This window comes from Macaca mulatta, chromosome 5 (genome assembly GCF_049350105.2).
Source record: "Macaca mulatta isolate MMU2019108-1 chromosome 5, T2T-MMU8v2.0, whole genome shotgun sequence".
NCBI classification, from domain to species: domain Eukaryota; kingdom Metazoa; phylum Chordata; class Mammalia; order Primates; family Cercopithecidae; genus Macaca; species Macaca mulatta.
This window is the reverse complement of record NC_133410.1, coordinates 151,098,469-151,119,870: the sequence shown is the minus strand read 5'-3', so window position 1 is coordinate 151,119,870 and position 21,402 is coordinate 151,098,469. Positions and strand designations below refer to the sequence as shown.

At 35.9% G+C, this 21,402-nt stretch overlaps 1 protein-coding gene across 8 annotated transcripts in view; it reads left to right on the top strand.

Moving 5' to 3' along the window:
• Positions 1 to 21,402, top strand: part of INPP4B (inositol polyphosphate-4-phosphatase type II B) — an 813,118-nt gene that overhangs the window by 574,675 nt on the left and 217,041 nt on the right. For all 8 annotated transcript variants that reach the window (XM_001091644.5, XM_015139258.3, XM_028848782.2 and 5 more), the window contains 2 exons: positions 5,889 to 6,000; positions 16,738 to 16,810. In XM_001091644.5, coding sequence (XP_001091644.5) covers positions 5,889 to 6,000; positions 16,738 to 16,810 — 185 coding nt within the window. The remainder of the gene's footprint in view (positions 1 to 5,888; positions 6,001 to 16,737; positions 16,811 to 21,402) is intronic.

Here is a 21,402-nt window from a genome sequence, read left to right as displayed (position 1 = left end):
TCATATCCAGAATCCACAAGAAACTCAAATCAGCAAGGAAAAAAAAAAAAAAAAGAAACAATCCCATCAAAAATTGGGCTAAGGACATGAATAGACAGTTCTCTAAAGAAGATGTACAAATGACTATCAAAAATATGAAAAAATGCTCAGCATCACTAATTATCAGGGAAATGCAAATCAAAATCATAATGCAATACCACCTTACTACTGGAAGAATAGCCTGTTAATTTTAATGCAATTTTGGAATCCTGACAAGACAATTACAAGATGCCAACCTTATTTTCTCACCTTGATGATAAAATACTTGTTAATTCAAGGAGCTAATTTATATTTTACATTTAGCATTGTAACAAATTTCCAAATATAATATATATTTTTAATAGTGTCATGAGGAAGATAAAAATTGCTTTATCTTATTTGTATTTGTATAATTCTTTGTATTTGTACAGTACCGTTTTTAGCAGTAAAGAGTAATCTACAAGCCAGTTAGTCTGAAAAACTGATGATGATCAACATTTCTATGTCATGCTCTTGAAGCTTTGTGGCCCAGGCGGTGTAAACAATACTACTCATTTCCATATACTAAAGCAAAAAAATAAAATAGTGAAAGCAGAGCTTTAAGATGAAAACTTGACATGAATGAAATGGAAGAAACAGATACTGGAGGATGGGAAGTAGGTTCTTCAGGGATAACATAGGAGAAGTGATAAAACTAATTGGAATGTTGCTATTGGGAAGGGACACATGAAATAGACATTATGGAGGAAGAACAGGTAGGGCTTAGTGACTGATTAGAGAGGAAGGGCAAGGCAGAGGCAGAGATGAAATCTTCTTGGTTTTGAGTTTTGGAGAATGACGTGTGACTAATGTAAGTGAATTTGGGTTTGAGGGAGTGAAAGGTTAGGTCTCAAGCTTGTAGAATGTAAAATCACGAGAGCAGAATAAAGCGAATTTGGAGTTCTAGATCAGAAAATCAAGATCAAGTTGGGAATATAGGATTGGAGTAGATCTTCATAAAAGGATAGTTAAAGCTCATGATGATGGATGGAATGTCTGAAGGTGAGCCTATACTGAAAAAAGAGCAGAAAACTAATAAACCCTAGAGTATAAGCTATTAATATTAAACAATACTGAAAAGCTTTTACTGTTAATTTGAAAGCATTATATGGCTTCTGACATTTGTGAATTTCAGCCAGAATAGAGGTGTTTAGTTATACGTACTTAAATATAAATCAAATTTATGTGAGCCCTATGTAAATCCAGCACTGCTGTATAATTGTATTCACCAGAAAGATCATCAGGGTGCAGTCACTCACTCAGTGAATCTGTTTGTTTACTTATGGCCCTTGTTTATTTTTATGTTTGGGTGAGATTTCCATCTCTGGTTACATGTCTAGATGGTTTAAATGCAGGGCATGTCTCACAGCTGAAGATTCCTGTGCATAGTACCAGAACTACTTTATATTCACAAAGACTGACAGTGCTAATGATGGTTTGTCCCTGGATGTTTACAGAGTCATTTATTGGTTTGTATCTCTGTGGCATTTCCAAAATTGAGAAGTTATTTACATTTTGTTGTTTAACACTTCTGGAGGTATTTTTCTTTTTTCTTTTTTTCCCTTTATTAATGATGGCAGAATAGGTGAGAAAGAAGTTTAGAAAAAAGTATCATTAAATTGTCCTTTGTTAGAAGACTGTTTAACATTCCCTTTCCTTTAGTCTTCTAAAAATATTTATGTGTTCCAGCATGTGAGATTGAATATTTCATTAGGAAGTATTAGGGGAGTCATTTTAAAGGCAAATTTTAAAGAACCTTAATCACCAATATATTATATATGCTGAAAACCTAGGTAAGAAGGGAATGTAGATTTGTGTTGCTGAAATTTTCCCCATCTTTGTCTTCCATATCTTTTTATTGTGGTTAAATATTTAAGTCTATCTTCTGAGGGAAAGAGAAACTTGACATTGTGATTGAAATACCCCAGCAGCCATGAACTGCTTATCTTTTACTTCTCTCTCTCTGCTTTCTGCATTAAACAGTGGTAATGACCTGGCAATACACTGTCTGAAATGACATGTTTTTTTTTCCTTAAGTAGATTGAGATATTGATTACTGCAGCCCCATCTTACTGCTACGTAAATTGCTAGGAAAGGTAAGAGTATGAAGATCACTTCTGTTTTGGGTTCAATCAAATTTGTATCCTTGTAAACATACCAAGATCCAATGTCATAATTGCTATATACATTGTATGACCTATATAATATAAGAAAAGCTAGCTCTTTTTTAATTTGGTTATAAGTGCTAAGTCACTTTCCAGATTTGGCATGCATTTGGTTTGTCTGGCAGAAAGTGGAATGGGAAGGTGTAGAGTGAGGAAGAGAGGCTAGAATTGATCTGAGATTTTTGCTGAGTCCATATCAATCTGTGATGCTCTATGATGAAATCACAGGAGTGATTAGAGCATGAGGTTTGAGTGCTAATAGTATGGAACAGCTTTTAGAGACCAACTCTTTGTTTCGCAGTAGTGGAAACAAATCCAGAGAACTGAAGTGATGTTAGTGGATGAGTTGGAAGCAGAACCTGGATTTCTTGATTCCTAGCACAGAACTCTCTAATATATCTTCTATGCAGATGTGATAAATTTCCATAAGATAAAATTCAGTAGAATTTTGGTGATGAATAATGATTAAGCTATTATTACTAGCCTTTCCAACTTGAAAGGTGATAAATTGAAAGCATAATTTAGCATTTAAGAATGTTTTTCCTAAATCTTTAAGTCATCTTTGAAAAAATCTTTGGAAACATGAAATAGATATTTCATTTGTGACTCTCCTAATTGACAAGAAGTGTGGATATCTGTATTCTTTGTATGGTAAATTATAACGGAATAAATAGGGAATGGCTTCTACATTTTACATTCTAGTTCAGTGACAGGGTGAACCACATTTTGGATGTCTTGGGTTTAGTTCTTTGGTTTATAACCTGGATTTACCATTCTGTTTTTTCCGCAAAGTTCAATTGAGGAAACATGCTTTAGGGCATGCAAAAAAGCTGCCCATTCAAAATGGTTTTGGGGAAAAATTTATGCTAGAATTTTATAGTGTCACTAGATTAGGATTGTTCCTTGCTTTGATTCCACCCAGGCACTAAATGAAAGCCTATAGAAGATAAGGAAACATAGGAAACCCAAAAGGAAGGAAAATCATTGAAAAAGTAGCCAAATGCTTTAAGAAAGAGAAGATAGAGCTGTAGTTCCCAAGTTCACTCCCATAGTTCATTGATTATTCATCTACTTTAGTATTTTTGATTGATTCACTTGCACTGTAGTTAGTAAATTTGTGTTCTCTGCACCACTAGGAATGTAAACATCATAACATCCTCTTATTACAAAGTCTTTGTATCCCCAGTGAGCATTTAATCACTGTTGAGATGCATATGCCATGATATCCTATAGCCTTTTACTATAGTCGCAGATACCGGTTTCAGTAAAATTTCTTGAGAACATCAAATTAAATATAATTTAATACATTAATAACAGTAGCAATTCTGTTTTTGCTGCTAGAGTTATTGTTCCAATACTACTATTAAGATGATGGGGTGGAAGTGGCAATTATCTTGTGTAAGACATTGTGTTGAGCACTTTACATTAATCATCTCCCATAATTTAATTCTTAAAACAAGGCTATTGTTATCTCCATTTTACAAATGAGAAAATCAAACATATCAAACATTCATGTGGGTAAATGACTTGCCCAAAGTCACACAGCTAGCAGATAACTCAAACTCTTGAGTTCACACTTTTAACCAATATGACATATACGATTTATTACACAACCCTTCTGTTTCTTTTCAAAAAGAAATCTGCAAATATCTACAAAATTAATTTTTAAGTAGTACCCATGAAGGTCCTTATTATATGCTTTATTTAACTACTAAGTACTGAAAAATTATACAGAAACATGCTTCACCATGACTTATCACAAGTTATTATATCATATTCAAATGAGAATATGACACACTGGAAAAATGATATAACGAATTATTTAAAGCCATCCCAGAATTAGAGTTAATATAGTTTTCTTCACAGATCATACTGTCACCTGTCTACACATCTTCTTTGTGATAAATACTTGCTTTCTATATTAATTTCAAACAACTGAGTCAAAATTATAATTTCCACTGATTTCAAAATCACCAAGAAGCATTTCACTTCATATTTTAGTAAAAAATCTGTTTAACAATAAATCACTGTTATTTTTCTGTTTTAGTTTTCTTTATTTTATTGCACCATGACATTAGCTGTGTACATGCTATCAGATATTTTCTCTTTTAATTTTCTTAAAAAACCTAATTCAAAAGTTGTGTTTTAATTTGTACCTTATCTAGTAGTAGAGTCAGTTTTTCTTTTCACTTAATTTATTCATTATTTTAATTAGCATTTTGGTAAACTACTCATAGGAATGCCCCTTCTCCTTTCTGAGACTTTTAATAAAAAAGAAGCAGTATTTAGAAGGAATTAGTTAAAAGAAAGGTAACACTGGTGTTCAGGTAAAAGTTGAAAACAAATTTCATGAAAGATGTGACTGATGAAGAAAATGAGACATCACATGACTATTCAGTCAATTCTACTCAAATTGAAGTTACAGCAACACATCATATCTACGAGGTGACTTGCTACCTATTTTCACAACAGGCTCAAGGGAAAAATATAATTATATGTTGCAGTGTTTCCATGGTATAATGGCACTATTTATTCTGTAATTTTTCTTGCTCAGAAGAGGAAACTAGAGAATCTTAAAGTGTGGCTCTTAAACTTATCTTTAGCTTTCATTATTATTGCTAAACATAAAAGTTTTATGCTGCTAAAAATAATGATGGTGAAAATCTTATATTATTATCATTGAATATAAAAGAGTTGTTGATGACTTGGAGAAGATAGAAACTTGAAATTGCCACTTCTTTACCTTGGAAGGGTCTTTCCATCTTTTTGAGTCTCAATTTCTTTATCTGAAAAGGTAGAGAGTTGTACTAAATGACCTTTGGGTTATGTTCTGCTTTACATGTTCTTACGTTTGCTAGGAGAGAATCTTTTTTACTTAGTAGCATATAAAGAAAAATGTTAGGGAAAAGGTGCAAAGTCAGATTTTGTAGCCAATAGCCCAGTCATAGAGGAAGATAAGAATATTTATACTCTTTTCTATTTTACTTGGCCGCAGTTTCTGTGATAGGCACATATGTATCTCATGCAGTTAGTATAGATGGGCTGTAGTTTATGCTGTTTTAGATTTGATGGTTCCAAATAGGGTATTGATCTATGACACAATGTTCTTTCCTTGAGGGTACCTCTGAGAACATTTAGGAGGTTTCATCTTCCTAGTTACTTTTTGACCGTCTGTACTCTTACCTCACACATTCATGAATAATTTTTATTTCAAATTAAAAACAACATGCGGTAGCTCACGCCCGTAATCCCAGCACTTTGGGAGGCCTAGGCAGGTGGATCACCTGAGGTTGGGAGTTTGACATCAGCCTGACCAACATGGAGAATACAAAATTAGCCAGGCGTGGTGGCACATGCCTGTAATCCCAGCTACTCGGGAGGCTGAGGCAGAAGAATCACTTGAATCCAGGAAGCGAAGGTTGCGGTGAGCTGAGATCACGCCATTACACTCCAGCCTGGGCAACAAGAGTGGAACTCGGTCTCAAAAACAAAACAAAACAAAACAAAAAACACCTACCCTATTAACATGTTTTGCTGTGTTTTATGCAGATTTTGTCTTGTAAGTAAATAACAATGCTAGTGGTTTTCAGAAACAAATGTGTTTGGGATATTTTTGGGGAAGAGAGAAGCTTCTTACCTTTCCATTTTGTGTATTTTTTGTTGCAGAACTTCAGATGGTGGCAAAGTGGTTGGCACCATAGAAGTCAGTGTCGTGAAGATGGGGGAGATTGAGGATGGGGAAGCCGACCACATCACCACAGATGTACGGGGACAAAAGGTAGGATCTCAGTCCGTTCATTGTACAAATTAAGTTAAAAATGATCAGCTTTGCCAGGTGCCTGTCTCACCAACATCTCTGTGGGGTTTGAAATCTCATTATCAAAACCTAAATGAGACACCAATTCTGAAATTGGAATACAATGTGTGTGTTTCAGCCTCTGACTCAGAGGGCCCGTTTGCTTGGAACTATGCAAAGCAATGCTCCATTCAGAAGCACCTTTCTCTTCCCTGCCAGCTCCCTGGTTGACACTGCCTCTTCTCAGTTGGAACAAAAGTATTGATCATTGTCACATTTTACCACACTTAACTCTATGTGAGATGCCAGAAGATTCTGGGAGGGCTATTACCCAAAATAACTTGTTCTCTACTCCCAAAACCCTCTTTGGAAAGATATGCAATTTTAATTTGTATTTTACCTTTATGTGAAGGAGGGCACATTTAACAAGAACTTTGTGCCTTATGAAATGGAGGAGAGAGAAGCAGGAAATAGTATTCACTGAAGGAACAGCTCTGGAGGAGGGACAATGGCAACTGAAGGAGAAGCTGCTTCCTGAAACACAGAATAAAGGCCTGATGCATATAAACATGCGTCCAGGATTCTGTCTTTTCTTCTGTTCCTTTTCACTAAGGCAGAGAAACTCTACATAAATACTAGCCTAAATTTCTTTCTTAGGAATGCAATCGCCTGTTTTATTGAGACCATTGAAGCACATGTGGTAGACTTAGAAACTGCTAGTAGTTTCTTTTAGGAAAATGAATTTTATACACTATAATTTCTACCTTTTAATAATGGAGCATTTAAAAAATCATTTTAATAAACAATCATTGTATATACTTATGGGGAACAATGTGATGTTTTGATATATATTTACATTATGGAATGATTAATCAGGTTAACAAATCTATCACGTCACATACTTATTTTGTGTGTGTGGTAAAAATATTTAAAATTTCTTCTTGTAGCAATTTTGGAATCTACAATGGACTATTATATAGTGACCATTCTGCTCAATAGCTCACTGAAGCTTATTCCTCCTGGCTAATGGAAACTTGTACCCTTTGATGAGTACCTCCCATTTCCCTGAACTTTCCCTTCCCCAGCTTCTGGTAACCATCATTCTGCCCTTTACTTCTGTGAATTTGACTCATGTAGATTCCACAAATGTAAGCCCAAAAAAAAAAAAAAAATGACTGAGGCAGGTCTCAATTAATTTACATGTTTATGTTACCAAGGTTGAGGCTGCACCTGGGAAAAAGCACAAATTAGAGGAGCATCTGTGACCCCTGCCTTTTCCAAAGAGGGTTTTGAGAACTCCGATATGTAAAAGAGAAAGAGTAAGCAGGAGGGGAAGAAGAGAGAAAAAGACAGGGGGGAGGGTAGGCAATGAGGTAAGTGGTCACACAGTGAGGCTTTCATTAGTGCTCAGTGAATCTACATTTTATATGTGAAAGGGAGAACAGGAATAGTCAATTATGCATTCCTCTAATATTCAGTAAATCTACATTTTACTTAAAATAAAAGAAGTCAATTGTGTGTTTGTCTCAGAGTGGGCCGAGGGATGATTTTCTAGTCTTGTCCTTGTCCCCTCTCTGTGGAAATATAAGCTGTTAATTTACATTGTTAGGGTGAGATTCAACAAAACTCTGTATTAAGGCTATTTTATAGGGGGGATATATATTCTGAAAGAGTTGGGACCCACAGGGAATTATGAGCAATTTGTGAATGACGGCATCTGGGGAGAGATGTGGCCTTCTATCATTGCAGCTATCTGTTCGTCAGGGGTAAAAAACAAAGGCAGTTTTTTGTGTGTTTCAGTTCCCAATCTTAACTTTCCTTCCGACATAGTGAGTTTGGGGTCACAAGAATCTGTTTTCTTTCTCAACATATAAATGAGATGATACAGTATTTGTCTTGTGCCTGGCATAGTTCATTTAGCATAATACCATCCAGGTTTATCCATGTTGTCACTAATGACAGGACTTTCCCCCTTTTCAAAGTTGAATAGTTTTTTATTGTGGGTATATACCACATTTCCTTTTTCCATTCATCTGATGATGGACACTGAGATTGCTTCCACATCTTAGTTATTGTGAATAACGTTGCAGTGAACATGCGTGCAGATATCTCTTTGGCATATTGATTTCAGTTTCTTTGGAGTACCCAGAGTGGGATTGCTGGGTTTTATGGTAGTTCTATTTTTAGTTTTGTGAGGAGCCTCTGTGTTGATTTCCATAATGGTTGTATTAATTTACATTCTCAACAGTGCATAAGGGTTCCCTTTACTTCACACCCTCACCAGTACTTATCTCTCATCATTTTATTTTATTTTATTATTTATTTATTTATTTATTTTGAGACAGAGTCTCGCTCTGTCACCCAGGCTGGAGTGCAGTGGCGCAATCTCGGCTCACTGCAAGCTCTGCCTCCCGGGTTCATGCCATTCTTCTGCCTCAGCTTCCCGACTAGCTGGGACTACAGGCGCCCACCACCATGCCCAGCTAATTTTTTGTATTTTTAGTAGAGACGGGGTTTCACCGTGTTAACCAGGATGGTCTCGATCTCCTGACCTTGTGATCCACCTGCCTCAGCCTCCCAAAGTGCTGGGATTACAGGTGTGAGCCTCTGTACCTGGCCTTCCTCATCATATTGATAATAGCTATTGTGACATGTGTGCAATAGTATCTCATTATAGTTTTAATTTGCATTTTCCTGGTAATCAGTGATGATGAGCATTTTTTAATATATCTGTTAGCCATTTGTATGTCTTCTTTTGCAAGTGTTTTTTAGGTCCGTTGCCCATTTTTTATTGGGTTGTTTTCTTGCTATTGAGTTGAGTTTCTTATATATTTTGAATATTAGCTCCTTATCAGATGTATGGTTTGCAAATGTTTTATCCCAATCCGTGAGTTGTTTCTTTATTGTTTCCTTTGCTGTGCAGAAGCTTTTTAGTTTGATACAATGCCATTTGTTTATTTTTGCTTTTGTTCCTGTGCTTTTGGGGTCCTGTCACGGAAATCTCGCCCAGACCACTGTCATTGAGCATTTTTAAATGTTTTCTTCCTAGTGCTTTTATAATTTTAGGGCTTATTTTTCAGTCTTTAACTCATTTTGAGTTGAATTTTGTGCATGAGCATGGCATGAGAAAAGGGTCCAATTTTATTTTTCTGCATGGGGACATCTAGTGTCCACAACACAATTTGTTAAAAAGATTGCCCTTTCTTCATTCTGTGTTCTTGGTGCCTTCGTTGAAAATGAATTGACCATATATGTGTGGATTTATTCCTAGACTTTCTGCCCTGTTCCATTGGTCAATGTGTCTGATTTTATGCCAGTAACATGCCATTTTGATTATGATAGCTTTGCTTTATAGTAGATTTTGAAGTCAGCTGACATGATTCCTTCAGTTTTGTTCTTTTTATTCAAGATAACTTTGACTCTTCCAACTCTTTTGTGGTTTCTTAAGAATTCTAGGATTTTTAACATTTATTTTCATGAAAAAATGACATTGGAATTTTGATAGGGATTCATTTAATCTGTATATTGCTTTGGGTAGTATAGACATTTTAACAGTATTAATTCTTCCAATCCATGAGCATGGGATACTTTTCTATGTATCTGTGTTATCTATAATTTTTTTCATTAATGTTTTATAGTTTTCAGTATACAGATCTTCCAAATCCTTGGTTAAATTTACTTTTAAGTATTTTTTTAATGTGAATAGGATTGATTTCTTAATTTCTTTTTCAAATAGTTTGTTGTCAGTGTAAAGAAACACTACTGATTTTTGTGAGTTGATTGTGTATCCTTCAACTCTACTGAATTTATCAGTTTTAACTGACTTTTTTTTTGTGTGTGGTTGTGTCATTAGGGTTTTCTACATAAAAGATTGCATTATTAGCAAACAAAAACAATTTCCCTTCTTTCCTTGTTTTTTTTTTTTTTTTTTTTTTTTTTTGAGACGGAGTCTCGCTCTGTCGCCCAGGCTGGAGTGCAGTGGCCAGATCTCAGCTCACTGCAAGCTCCGCCTCCCGGGTTCCCGCCATTCTCCTGCCTCAGCCTCCCGAGTAGCTGGGACCACAGGCGCCGCCACCTCGCCCGGCTAATTTTTTGTGTTTTTAGTAGAGACGGGGTTTCGCCGTGTTAGCCAGGATGGTCTCGATCTCCTGACCTTGTGATCCGCCCGTCTCGGCCTCCCAAAGTGCTGGGATTACAGGCTTGAGCCACCGCGCCCGGCCCCCTTCTTCCTTTCCTATTTGGATACCTTTTATTTCTTTTTCTTGTCTGATTGTTCTAGCCAGAATTTTCAGTATAACATTGAATAGAAGTGGTGAGAATGGACATCTTTGTCTTGTTCTTGATTGCATTAAAAAAAAAAAAGGCCCATTGTGACTTACTTTCTGGGTTAGTGTCTCTTATCTTGGAGCATGTTTGATTTTTCTTACCCAGGAAACTGTTGCATGGGAGATGGTGTTTATCCATCACTTAACAAATTATTAACTTTACAAAAATACCAAAGATTTTCTTTCAAAAATGTTTTGTCTTTTTCCTGGAATAGGCTAGGGTCTTCTCTGCTACCCTAAATCTTGTTCTTCTCTTTTATCCTCCCCTCTCCTTGGAATATATTCCCACATTATAAAAATATTTTAAGAAGGCCCAAGGTTTAAATCAGGTAATTTACTAATATCAGGGCTGTGGTAGTTTTGGAGCAGACTTTCTTGGGTACGTATTCAAAACCCTGTCTTAGGGCTGGGTCCCTTCATTCCATCCTTGTTTGTTTTGTAGATCTGTATAAGACTCATCTTTGTCACTATCACATGAACACTTGCATCACGCTCAAGGAAGGAGGATTCGGAAGCTAAACTAGGGACACAGAGCAGAAACAGGCAGATAATCATGCCTAGACCTGTAACTGTGTACCAGGAAACCAGTAGCAGAAACACTTCCCATTTCAAAGTAGAGCTCCTTTCTCTGATTCTGAATATATCACCAGCCACTTTTCCACTTTCCTCAAAACTAGCACACCCTTTGACTCCAGACTATGTCACTACAGTATAAGGTAGTGCAAAGTGAATTATACTCTTTTCATAAATGGAGAACTTGATACCTAGAAATATGCCCCCACCCAAATCCTACATAGTATTTCTGGCTTAGGGACGTGAACTTAAAAAAGACTTAACTGAGCTGTTCCAGAAATAGAAGGTGGCAGTGGCAGTACACACCGTGTGTGAGTCATAAGCTGACTAAAATGGTAAACACATCAAACATTTTGGCATCAGCTCTGCCCTGTCTGGATTATTTGTAAACCTTGAGCTTTTTGCAATTTTTTAATAAAGTAACTATAAACTCTCCTGGCAATCTTTAAGAATATCAATGTTTGAGACATATAGTAAGGCCCAGCATGCATGATATTTAGTGTGTAAATAACTTTATATCAGCATTTTTTAAAATGTGATTAGAATCACCTAGAGTGTTTTTTAGAACTACAAATGCATGGACCATTGTACATCTGTTAAACAAAAATCCATAGAAAATCAATTAATTTTATCTGTTACTAATGGTGATTTAAGACCTGAATGACTGTCATTATGGAAAGAGAAAGTAACTGAAATAGAAGTTATTTGTAAAATAACATTGCTCACATTGGTTTGCATGAGCTAGGGACAAAGGAATGAAACTTCTATTAGCACCATAGTCATGTGTCATGAAAGTGATACATGTTATCTAATACAGACGTAAATAAAAGAGCGATACTGATATTGTTCAGCTTGGGCTGCCATGACAAAATACCATAAACTGTATGGTTTAAACAACAAGAATTTATTTTCTTACGGTTCTGGAAGCTAGGAAGTCCCAGATCAAGGTGTCAGCCTGTTCAGTTCCTGTTGAGGGCTCTTTACTTGGCTTGCAGGTGGCTGCCTTCCTGCTACCTTCTCAGATGGTCTATCTTCTGTGTGAAAGCAGGAAGGGGAAGTGGGGGGAGGGAGGGAGGGAGAGAGAGAGGAAAGGAGAAAGGAAGGGAGAGAGGGAGAGATAGTGTTTTGGTATCTTCTCCTTTTTGTCCTAAGAATACCAGTCCTGTAGTATTAAGGCCCCATCTTTATGACCTCTTTTAATCTTAGTTACCTCCATAATATAGGCCTTTATCTCCAAATATGGTCACATTGGAGGCTGGGGCTTCAACATATGAACTTTGGAAGACACAGTTCAGTCCATAATAGTACCTTTATATAAAATACTACATTTTAATCTTGAGTGTTAAATTCCAGAGCATGGAATAAAATATAAGTGAAAATCCAAACTCTTTCTTCTCACATGCGTTTGCTTTCTTTTTCTTACTTGTTTCCATTAATCGTATTATGAATACATATTTATTATCAAGGGAAGATTGCTCAGAGGGTCATTTACCATATTAGATTGTTTCAAACTTCAGTATATGCACATATAGAAATAGAAGATAAAGCATTAAAACCACATAGTAGTAGAAAGAAAAAATTACAAAAGAAAAACTAAAATTGTCTTTTTTCACAACTAATATAGTAGATGAATGTTGCATTATGTATCCAAAATATTTTTTCTTTTATTGGAGTAATCTTTGACTCCTTTCTGCCTCTCATAAACTCACAGTTAATATGTCAGCAAATCCTGTTGACTGCACCTTTTAAATGAAATCAGAATTTAGCAACTTTTGGCCCTTTCACTGCTACCAATGTTGTCTGTCACCTGGATGTTTACAGTAATGACTTAAAAGTCTCCCTGATTTTTTCCTTTTCTCTCCCTATCTGCCACCACATGTCACTACATCAGTCTGTTTTCAACAGAGCAACAAAGTGATCCTATTTAAATGTAACTTAGGACATGTCTTTCTCCCACAGCTTCTCGACTGTCTGAAAGTATAAACTCAAAGCTCTTCAGTGACCAAACACAGTCTTACAAGAGTCTCCCTGTCCCACCCCCGGCAACTTTATTACTTCTTTGACCTCCTCCCCAACTTCTCTTTTTTGCTCACTACGGTTCAGTCACATTGAGGAAGACCTTGTTGTTCCTGAACATTTCAGGTACATTGCCAACTCAAAGTCCCTGCACTTTGTTTTTCCACCTACCTTTGAAGTGTTTTCCCCAGGTAATTTTGTGGTTCACTTATTTCCTTCTGGTCTTCATGCAGAAGTGTCAGCTCCTCACTGAAGCCTTTCCTGCAACCCTATCTAAGATTGCAGTGTCTACCCCAAAGCTTTCTATCTCCTTTCTCTGCATTATTTTTTATTTTTGTCATTAGTACTTGTCATTGTTCAATGTCATATATATATGACTAATTTATCTCATTTGTGGTCTATTTTCCTCACTAGTATTAACCTTCATGAGACAAAACTGTCTATTTTCATTCCCTCCTTTATCCCCAGTGCCTGAAACAGTCTAACTCAGAAATAAATGAATAAATGAAGTCAACTTTACTTTAAAGAAGTAAGGAAGTAAAGCTAAAAATTATCCTATAGCAGAGACAATATGTGACTGCATATAACTCCATGCCAATTGGTGGATCAATAAATAAGATGGCATGTAGTAAAGAGTGTAGGATTGTGGAAGAAAAAGAAAGAAACTTACAGAACAACTTTTGAAGTAGTCAAAGACAATACTATTAGAGAAAGGATAAGTAGGAACCAAATAATAAAATCAGGTGAAAAATGAGAAAACCCAATAAGTAACAGCCAAAAGGATTGATTGAGACAGGAAAAGTCTTCCCATTGAGCACGGCCCTTCTTTGCCTGCAGCAGAGATGATCAGCTTCCTGTCAGGATTGAAGCGTTATTAGGAGCATCCTCCAGTGAGGCACGGGAGCAGCTTAGTTTAGTTCAGCCCCTGCCTTGTCTCTCCTGTTAGTTTAAGATCTGTGTTGTATTGGAATGTAGCATAGCACTAGTGACCAAAGGGATTGTGATTTCTACAAAAGGAAAGAAAATGTCTTACTTATTTATGATACCAGCAAAAATAGTATAAGTGGAGTATTAATACATCCCCTTATGAAAACCTTCTGCTTTTCTCAGGCCATCTTGCTCCTGTTATTTGAAGTACTGTTTTCATTGTAGTTTACCAGCAGTGCTCAGAGGAAAGGTGGAGTCTTTGAGTGGCTAAGGACCAGTCTCAGAAGGTCTTATCCCCTTATTTCCTCCAAATGTAAAATTGGAAGTATTATAACCAGCCTTACCTTATAGAGAATATTTGTAGGCAAATAATCATCATTCATTTATCAAAAATATCACCTACTAAGTTCTAAGCATTCTACTAGTTTCTGGAGATTCAGCAATGAACCAGAGAGATACAGATGGTACCTTCAGGGGAAGTAAACAATGAAAATAACAGTTAATAAATTACTGACTGGTGCTATATGCTGTACAGAAAAAAAGACAGGGTGAAAGGAACAGGTGGTGCTTAGGCATGGTTGTTTATACTAGAGGTTGGTTAAGGAAAGATTCACTGATAATGTGATGTTTGAGCTGAAACTTTCAGGAAATAAGGGAGTGAGATGGGGATATATGGCAGGAATACAAATTCTAGGTAGCATGAATAGCAAGAGCAAAGGCCCCGAGGTGGCAGCATGCTTGTTGTGTTGAAAGAGCAGCAAATAGGCCAGTGTGACTGGAGCTCAGGGGTCGAGGAGAAGTGGTTGGAGTTGAGTGCTGAGATTCATGGGGTGGGGAGAAACAGATCATGTACTCCGCTGTAAGCCATAAGACTCTGAGCTAAATAAGTATCTATTATTTATTATAGCGTAGAACACTGATATGATGAATATAATGTTGATGAAAAATTATTTTAACAGCCCTGTATATGCTAAAAGAATTAAAGGAAATATTGAAAATAGGAGAAATTAAAATTTATGTATTTCTAGTATCATTGAACATCATTCTAGTGATTTAGGAAGTGCATTTCCAAACTTGCTGTGGATTAGAGGAAGTGCACCTCTGACTTCTGGGTGGTCAGAAATGTGATTGAGGGCTGGGCGCGGTGGCTCAAGCCTGTAATCCCAGCACTTTGGGAGGCCGAGACGGGCGGATCACGAGGTCAGGAGATCGAGACCATCCTGGCTAACACGGTGAAACCCCGTCTCTACTAAAAAATACAAAAAACTAGCCGGGCGAGGTGGCGGCGCCTGTAGTCCCAGCTACTCGGGAGGCTGAGGCAGGAGAATGGCGTGAACCCGGGAGGCGGAGCTTGCAGTGAGCTGAGATCCCGCCACTGCACTCCAGCCTGGGTGACAGAGCGAGACTCCGTCTCAAAAAAAAATATAAAATAAAAAATAAAAATAAAAAAATAAATAAAAAATAAATAAAGAAATGTGATTGAGAGAACATCAAATTTTAAGAGCTATTTTCAGTCATTCGTTCTTTCAGTCGACTAGGACCTCAATAAAAAAATTATGAAACCATTTTTTGTACCCCAACAAAAAATTTACTGAGTAATGTGATGAATGTTGATTGTGGAATAAGCAGTAGACTCTAAGAAAACAGAAAGTAACATTTAAATCAGTGTTTTGAATTCTTTGTCTTCTTCCTCAAAATGTTTGAGGAATGTAAACATTCCATTGTTAAAAGTGACCTTAGTGTCTATGATTCTCAATGAGGGCCAGTGCCTGGGGAAGGAGAGGTGGAGGGAGACAGAACAGTGGGGAAATAGCTCAAGCAAGGCTGATAGAACCTTGGAGAAGCTTGTCTGAGCCCTCAGAGCCCCTTGAGCAGAGCCATGCAAAACTTACAGAAGGATGGCTGATTTCCTCAGACTTTGTCACCAAAAGAACTTTCTGCAATTTTCGTGTGTATGTTTGCTTTGTTATGTTTGCATTTACTTGTTTATATGGGGTATATTTGCTGTGAAAATTCACTCTCCTCTTTCCCTGTCCCCACCCCCACCTGCATGTTTTTTCTAAAGATAAAAGGAAACTCATTTGAAGACACAAATGCTAGAGCCTGCCTATGTGAAAATAGATCTTGTCCAACTCCTGGGGCCAGAAGAATTTTGTTTCCTCTTTCCATTACAATTTCATAGGAAGCTGAGGGAGAGTACCACATTTAATGAGGAATTGTCTGGGACATTCTCTCCCATCATGGTTCATTCACTAGGAACATGTCCACGTGCTCTTCTGTATCTCTTCTTTCTTTCTGTTGAGAAATTGACATTACTGTAAAGGTCAGGAGCTTAATCAGTTCATTACGGATTCCACAGATCAGCTTATTTATAAATGATCCTCATACTTTTTGAGCAAGTGTTTGCATTGTTTTGCTGGAGACAAAATAATCTTTTGCCCTGTATAACTAGTGGTTTCAACATATTTTGTCTTTTATTTAAAGTTGCAATTACTTAAACTCTAGCCAATAATTTGCTTTCTGTTGATCTGAAATTAGCTCAGGTGAAAGAAATACAAAATGATTCAGCTTGTCAAATATGATTTACTGTGCTAGGAACATATCTCTAGCATGTTGGGAATAATCATTTTTCTCTTTTTAATTTTTTCCCTGAGTAGCCTCTATCATTATGTAATATAAGCATATTATATATACATTTAAGTAAATCACAAGTTAAATACTCTTTGTAGTAAAGATAAAACTAGAAATAGTTTTGTAAAAGTATTTTATTCAAGACTTTTTGGAACCGTGTACATAGCCTTATGTTTTGCAAAGAAAATAAAAGAATATCATTTCTTATTTCGATTATTTTCAAATTTTTTTTTACACTTTTTCCTAGTGTGCCCTGGTATGTGAATGTACAGCCCCAGAAAGTGTGAGCGGAAAAGATAACTTACCTTTTTTGAATTCAGGTATGTAATTCAGTTTTAAATACTTATGTTAGTTTCATGTGAAAATGAATTTTAATTTTATATAAAATCAACACTGAACCAACATTCTCAGTTGTTTGTGAAACTTAGTAAATACACTGGGAAATCATGAGGGACTAGCAGAATGAGGGAAGATCGTACAATTCCACAGGAAAGATAAATGTGCTAGCTATATGGCAAAACAGATCTGATCGGCCAGGTGCAGTGGCTTACGTCCCTAGTCCCATCACTTTGGGAGGCCGAGGCAGGCGGATCACGAGGTCAACAGATTGAGACCATCCTGGCTAACATGGTGAAACCCTGTCTCTACTAAAAATACCAAAAATTAGCTGGGCGCGGTGGTGCATGCCTGCAGTCCCAGCAATTCTGGAGGTTGAGGCAGGAGAATTGCTTGAACCCGAGAGGCAGAGGTTGCAGGGAGCCAAGATCGCGCCACTGTGCTCCAGCCTGGAGACAGAGCGATACTCCGTCTCAAAAAACAAACAAACAAAAAACAAATATGATCATGTGCTGCATAATGACATTTGGTCAATGACAACTACATATATGACAGTGGTCTTATAAGATTATAACACAGCTAAAATATTTCTATCGCCTAGTGACATCTTGGTGATCCTGATCTTGTGTGGGCTTAGGTTAATGTGTGTGTTTTTGTCTCAGTTTTTAACATAAAAAATTAAAAAGTAATAAATTAAAATAAAAAGTTATAGAATAAGGAAGAAAGAAAAAATACTTTTGTACAACTGTACAATGTATTTGTGTTTTCAGCTAAATGTTATTATGAAAGTGTCAAAAAGTTAAGAAAATTTAAAAGTTTATAAAGTAAAAAAGTTACAGTAATCCTAGGTTAATTTATTATTGAAGAAAGAAAAGATTTTTAAAATGTTGTAGCCTACGTGTACACTGTTTATCAAGTCAACGGTAGAGTATGGTAATGTTCTAGGTCTTCACATTCACCCACCACACACTCACTGACTCATCCAGAGCAACTTCTAGCACTGCAGACTTCATTCATGGCAAGTGCCCTTTACAGGTGTACCATTTTTAATCTTTTATACCATATTTTTACTGTATCTTTTCAATGTTTAGATATGTTTAGGTACATAAATACTTAACATTATGGTACAGTTACCTAAAGTTTTACACACAGTAACATACTATACAGATTGTAACCTAGGAGCAATAGGCGATACCATGGAGCGTAGGTGTGTAGTAGGCTCTACCGCCTAGGTATTTGTAAGTGTATGCTGTGGTCTTTGCACCATGACGAAATTGCCTAATGACTAATTTCTCAGAACATATCTCCTTGTTAAACTACACATGACTGTAAATTTATTTTAGCTATTGGATCATATACTATCCCAAACAAGAAACACTAGAAGACAGTGTGAAGCTCTTGTTTAGTTTGACTACTTAATTATGTAACTCATAAAGTTGTTAAAACAATAGATATATGGATTCAGTAGGAAAAATTAATAATCACATTTGTACATTCTTGGGTATATATGTGTGTATTGCTTTATTCACAGTAATATGTTTGCATTTTTACAAGGTATTAGACTATTAAATGTATTTATGAATAAAATTGAGACATATAGTACAGTTAAAATATATGTGATATGAATATGTAAAATTATGGACCCAATTTTTAAATGATAATGTAAATTAAATGACCATTAGTAAATAATGACTACTGTAGTGACAGACAATATGCTAATACCTTATATACCTTGTCTTAGATAATCCTCTGCTGTGAGGAAGGTACTATCATTATCCATATTTCACAAATGAGGAAGTCTTCAAGATAACCTATGCAGTAAACAATGGGTCCAGAATTTAAACCCACTTTGATTCCAAGGCCTTTGCTCATAATAGGCTGTGGTATTACTAAGAAGGCATTAATCAACAAATTGGTGTCACGGTAAAATACCTTACTCTTTTTTCTAGCCCTGCCATGTTGTACATTTAAGCAGTGACATAGATAGCATGATAATCAGGTTAATGAATGATACAGAACATCAACAGCTTACAAATACAGAACCCCTAAATTATTAGCAGTTTTCTCTTGCAGGAGGCAGCTAACAATAGGGAATGGGGAAGGAGAGGCATCCCTTTGGCTCTGTTTATACACACAGATAAATAAAATGCAATTTAATTGAGAAATATGTTTCAAAACATCAAATCCACTTTCACAGAATGAAGAATTAACCCAAGGAAGAACAGGTGTTTCTCAACCTACAGCCAAATGAAATGGGATTTTTCTTAGTTTTTATGAAAGATATAATACTGTGGGGTATGTACTAAATAGTGTTTTGAAGGGTCTACCCAGAAAGCTATTAATCAACCGTACATGCTAAAAAACACCTGAGTTATTAGTGTTCTTAAAATATTTAAAGTATTATCAAAGGGTCCTCCTCATATTTGTTTTTCACCTGAAAGTTGGCTAAACCTTTAGTTCTTTACTTTAATATGTTCACAAACCATAATTTATTTCATTCATTAAATGTTAATTTTTAAAAATAAATTTGAGTGGGATATTAAATTCATTTTAAATACAGCTTGATTCAGGTTATCATCAAAACCATCTATACTATAATAAGACACATTTTAATGATTACGTGAACCCTCTAACTTTTTTATACACACAAAAAGAAGTGACATTTTGTGATACTTATTGGTTAAGTATAAATTTCAAGGAGAAAGAGAAACATTACTTTAAAATCAAGCAAACATATTACTTATGGAAGAAGAGACAGAGAGATCATATTGAAAAATAGATCATTACCTCTCCATAGCTGTGCCATAAATTCTGTAAGGCATAAGTCTTGGAAGCCATACTAATTCTTCCAGACTACCAGGGTATTTGTTTGTTACAGATAAACTGTAATATGACAAAAGCTACTGACATAAAATTGATGGGAGCAGCTGCATTCTGCAATTTAAATATACTTTGTGGAGTGAAAGATGATTAATTATTGCTTTTCTCCTTTCATGGAGGTGACAGTTTGGTGGTGACAGTCCACTTAGTTCTGAAGATAATTCTAAATATCTTTAGTCCAGTCAACCTGGAGGACCACTCAGAACCTAGGATATTTGTCACAGATATTTTCTTGGAGTCATCTTACATTAGGAGAAGATGAGAGTAAATGAAAATCAAATGTTATAAAGACTGGATTTTTAAAAACCTTATAAAAAGACAACTAAGTGCTATTCATAAAATGTTTCTGTTCAAAATATAAAGGTGCATTGTGCAGATATAAAATATGTATATGTATGACTTTAATCTTTTGTTCTATTTATTTATCTAAACTCAGCAACTCTGGAATTAATCCATTCTATACCCATGTGGTATTTCTTTAATCTGTGGGCAAAGTAATCTATTGACATTCTTCTCAAGTCTTTGTATTAATGTCTTAAATGGATTTTTCAAGTCTCCAGTGAGTTATGAAGTACTTGAGTGGGAGAGAATGTCATATCTTATACCAGTTCCTCACTATTCTATTTACATCTCTAGAGATTTTGGTATAAATCAGGAAGTTCACTTATCTGTTATAAAACTAAGAAGGAAAACACTTTCCCCAAAGTCCTCACCCTTTTCATGCCCTTGCAAATTGAATGTGGATGTTGGGAATATGGGGAATTTAGGATGGAAGGAGAGAGAGAATAAGGAACAGGTGGGGCAGAATTTATAATTCCATAAGAAAGATATATAAGTACCTTAATTACATGGGAATACAAACAAGGCACACACTAGAAGACACAGTATGTAATAGACATGTGAAGGTCTTACTTAGTTTGACTTTCTAACTATATAACTGATAAAATTAAGTTGTTAAAAAGTAGACTTATCTCTAATTATTTGCTTATTTAAATAAAATAGCACTAAGAAGACTTTAAATTGTTTTCTGTGGGAGGTGGAGTGGAAAGGGGAGTAGGGGAAATGAGTTTTGACTGTATAGAAGGGGAGATGGTAGGTCTTTCACACAGTCATGGAGTTTGGTGCCTAAGTCACACTCACTGAGGTACCTTGTCTGCAGCACAGCAATAATAATTGCTGTATTGATACAAGAACACTGGATGGGCTGACAGAAGAAATGGTTTTAAAGCCTAAGTTTTTCAACCAGCAGTTTGGTCCTGAAAGACAGTTCAGCTTCTTTGCCTTTCAATTATTTTTAAATGACCAAATTAACCTAAGCAGTTTTTTACTTCCTTTTTGGCTCTCAAATGTTTGAAGCTGATGTAGCATAGGTTAGCGTTTACATTGTTCTCCTTTTTAGAAACACTTAATGAAAGTATTCATTGTCATCAGTTTTATATGGAGGAATATTTGGCATTTATAGTTTTCTTTCTCAGGGGTTACTATTTACAGTTAAAAAGTCTGACCAGTGATAGAACATTAAAAAAAGTGTTTTAAACACAATTCTCTGTAAATTCCTTAATTCTCTCTGTTTTTTGGTAAAATTATTGTATAATTCTACAGAGTACTTCAGCCCATGGACCCTAAAATTCCCATGCCAAATCTAAGAATCTAGTAGACCCTGTCACAAAGTTTCCCATTCTGGTCCCATTTACAG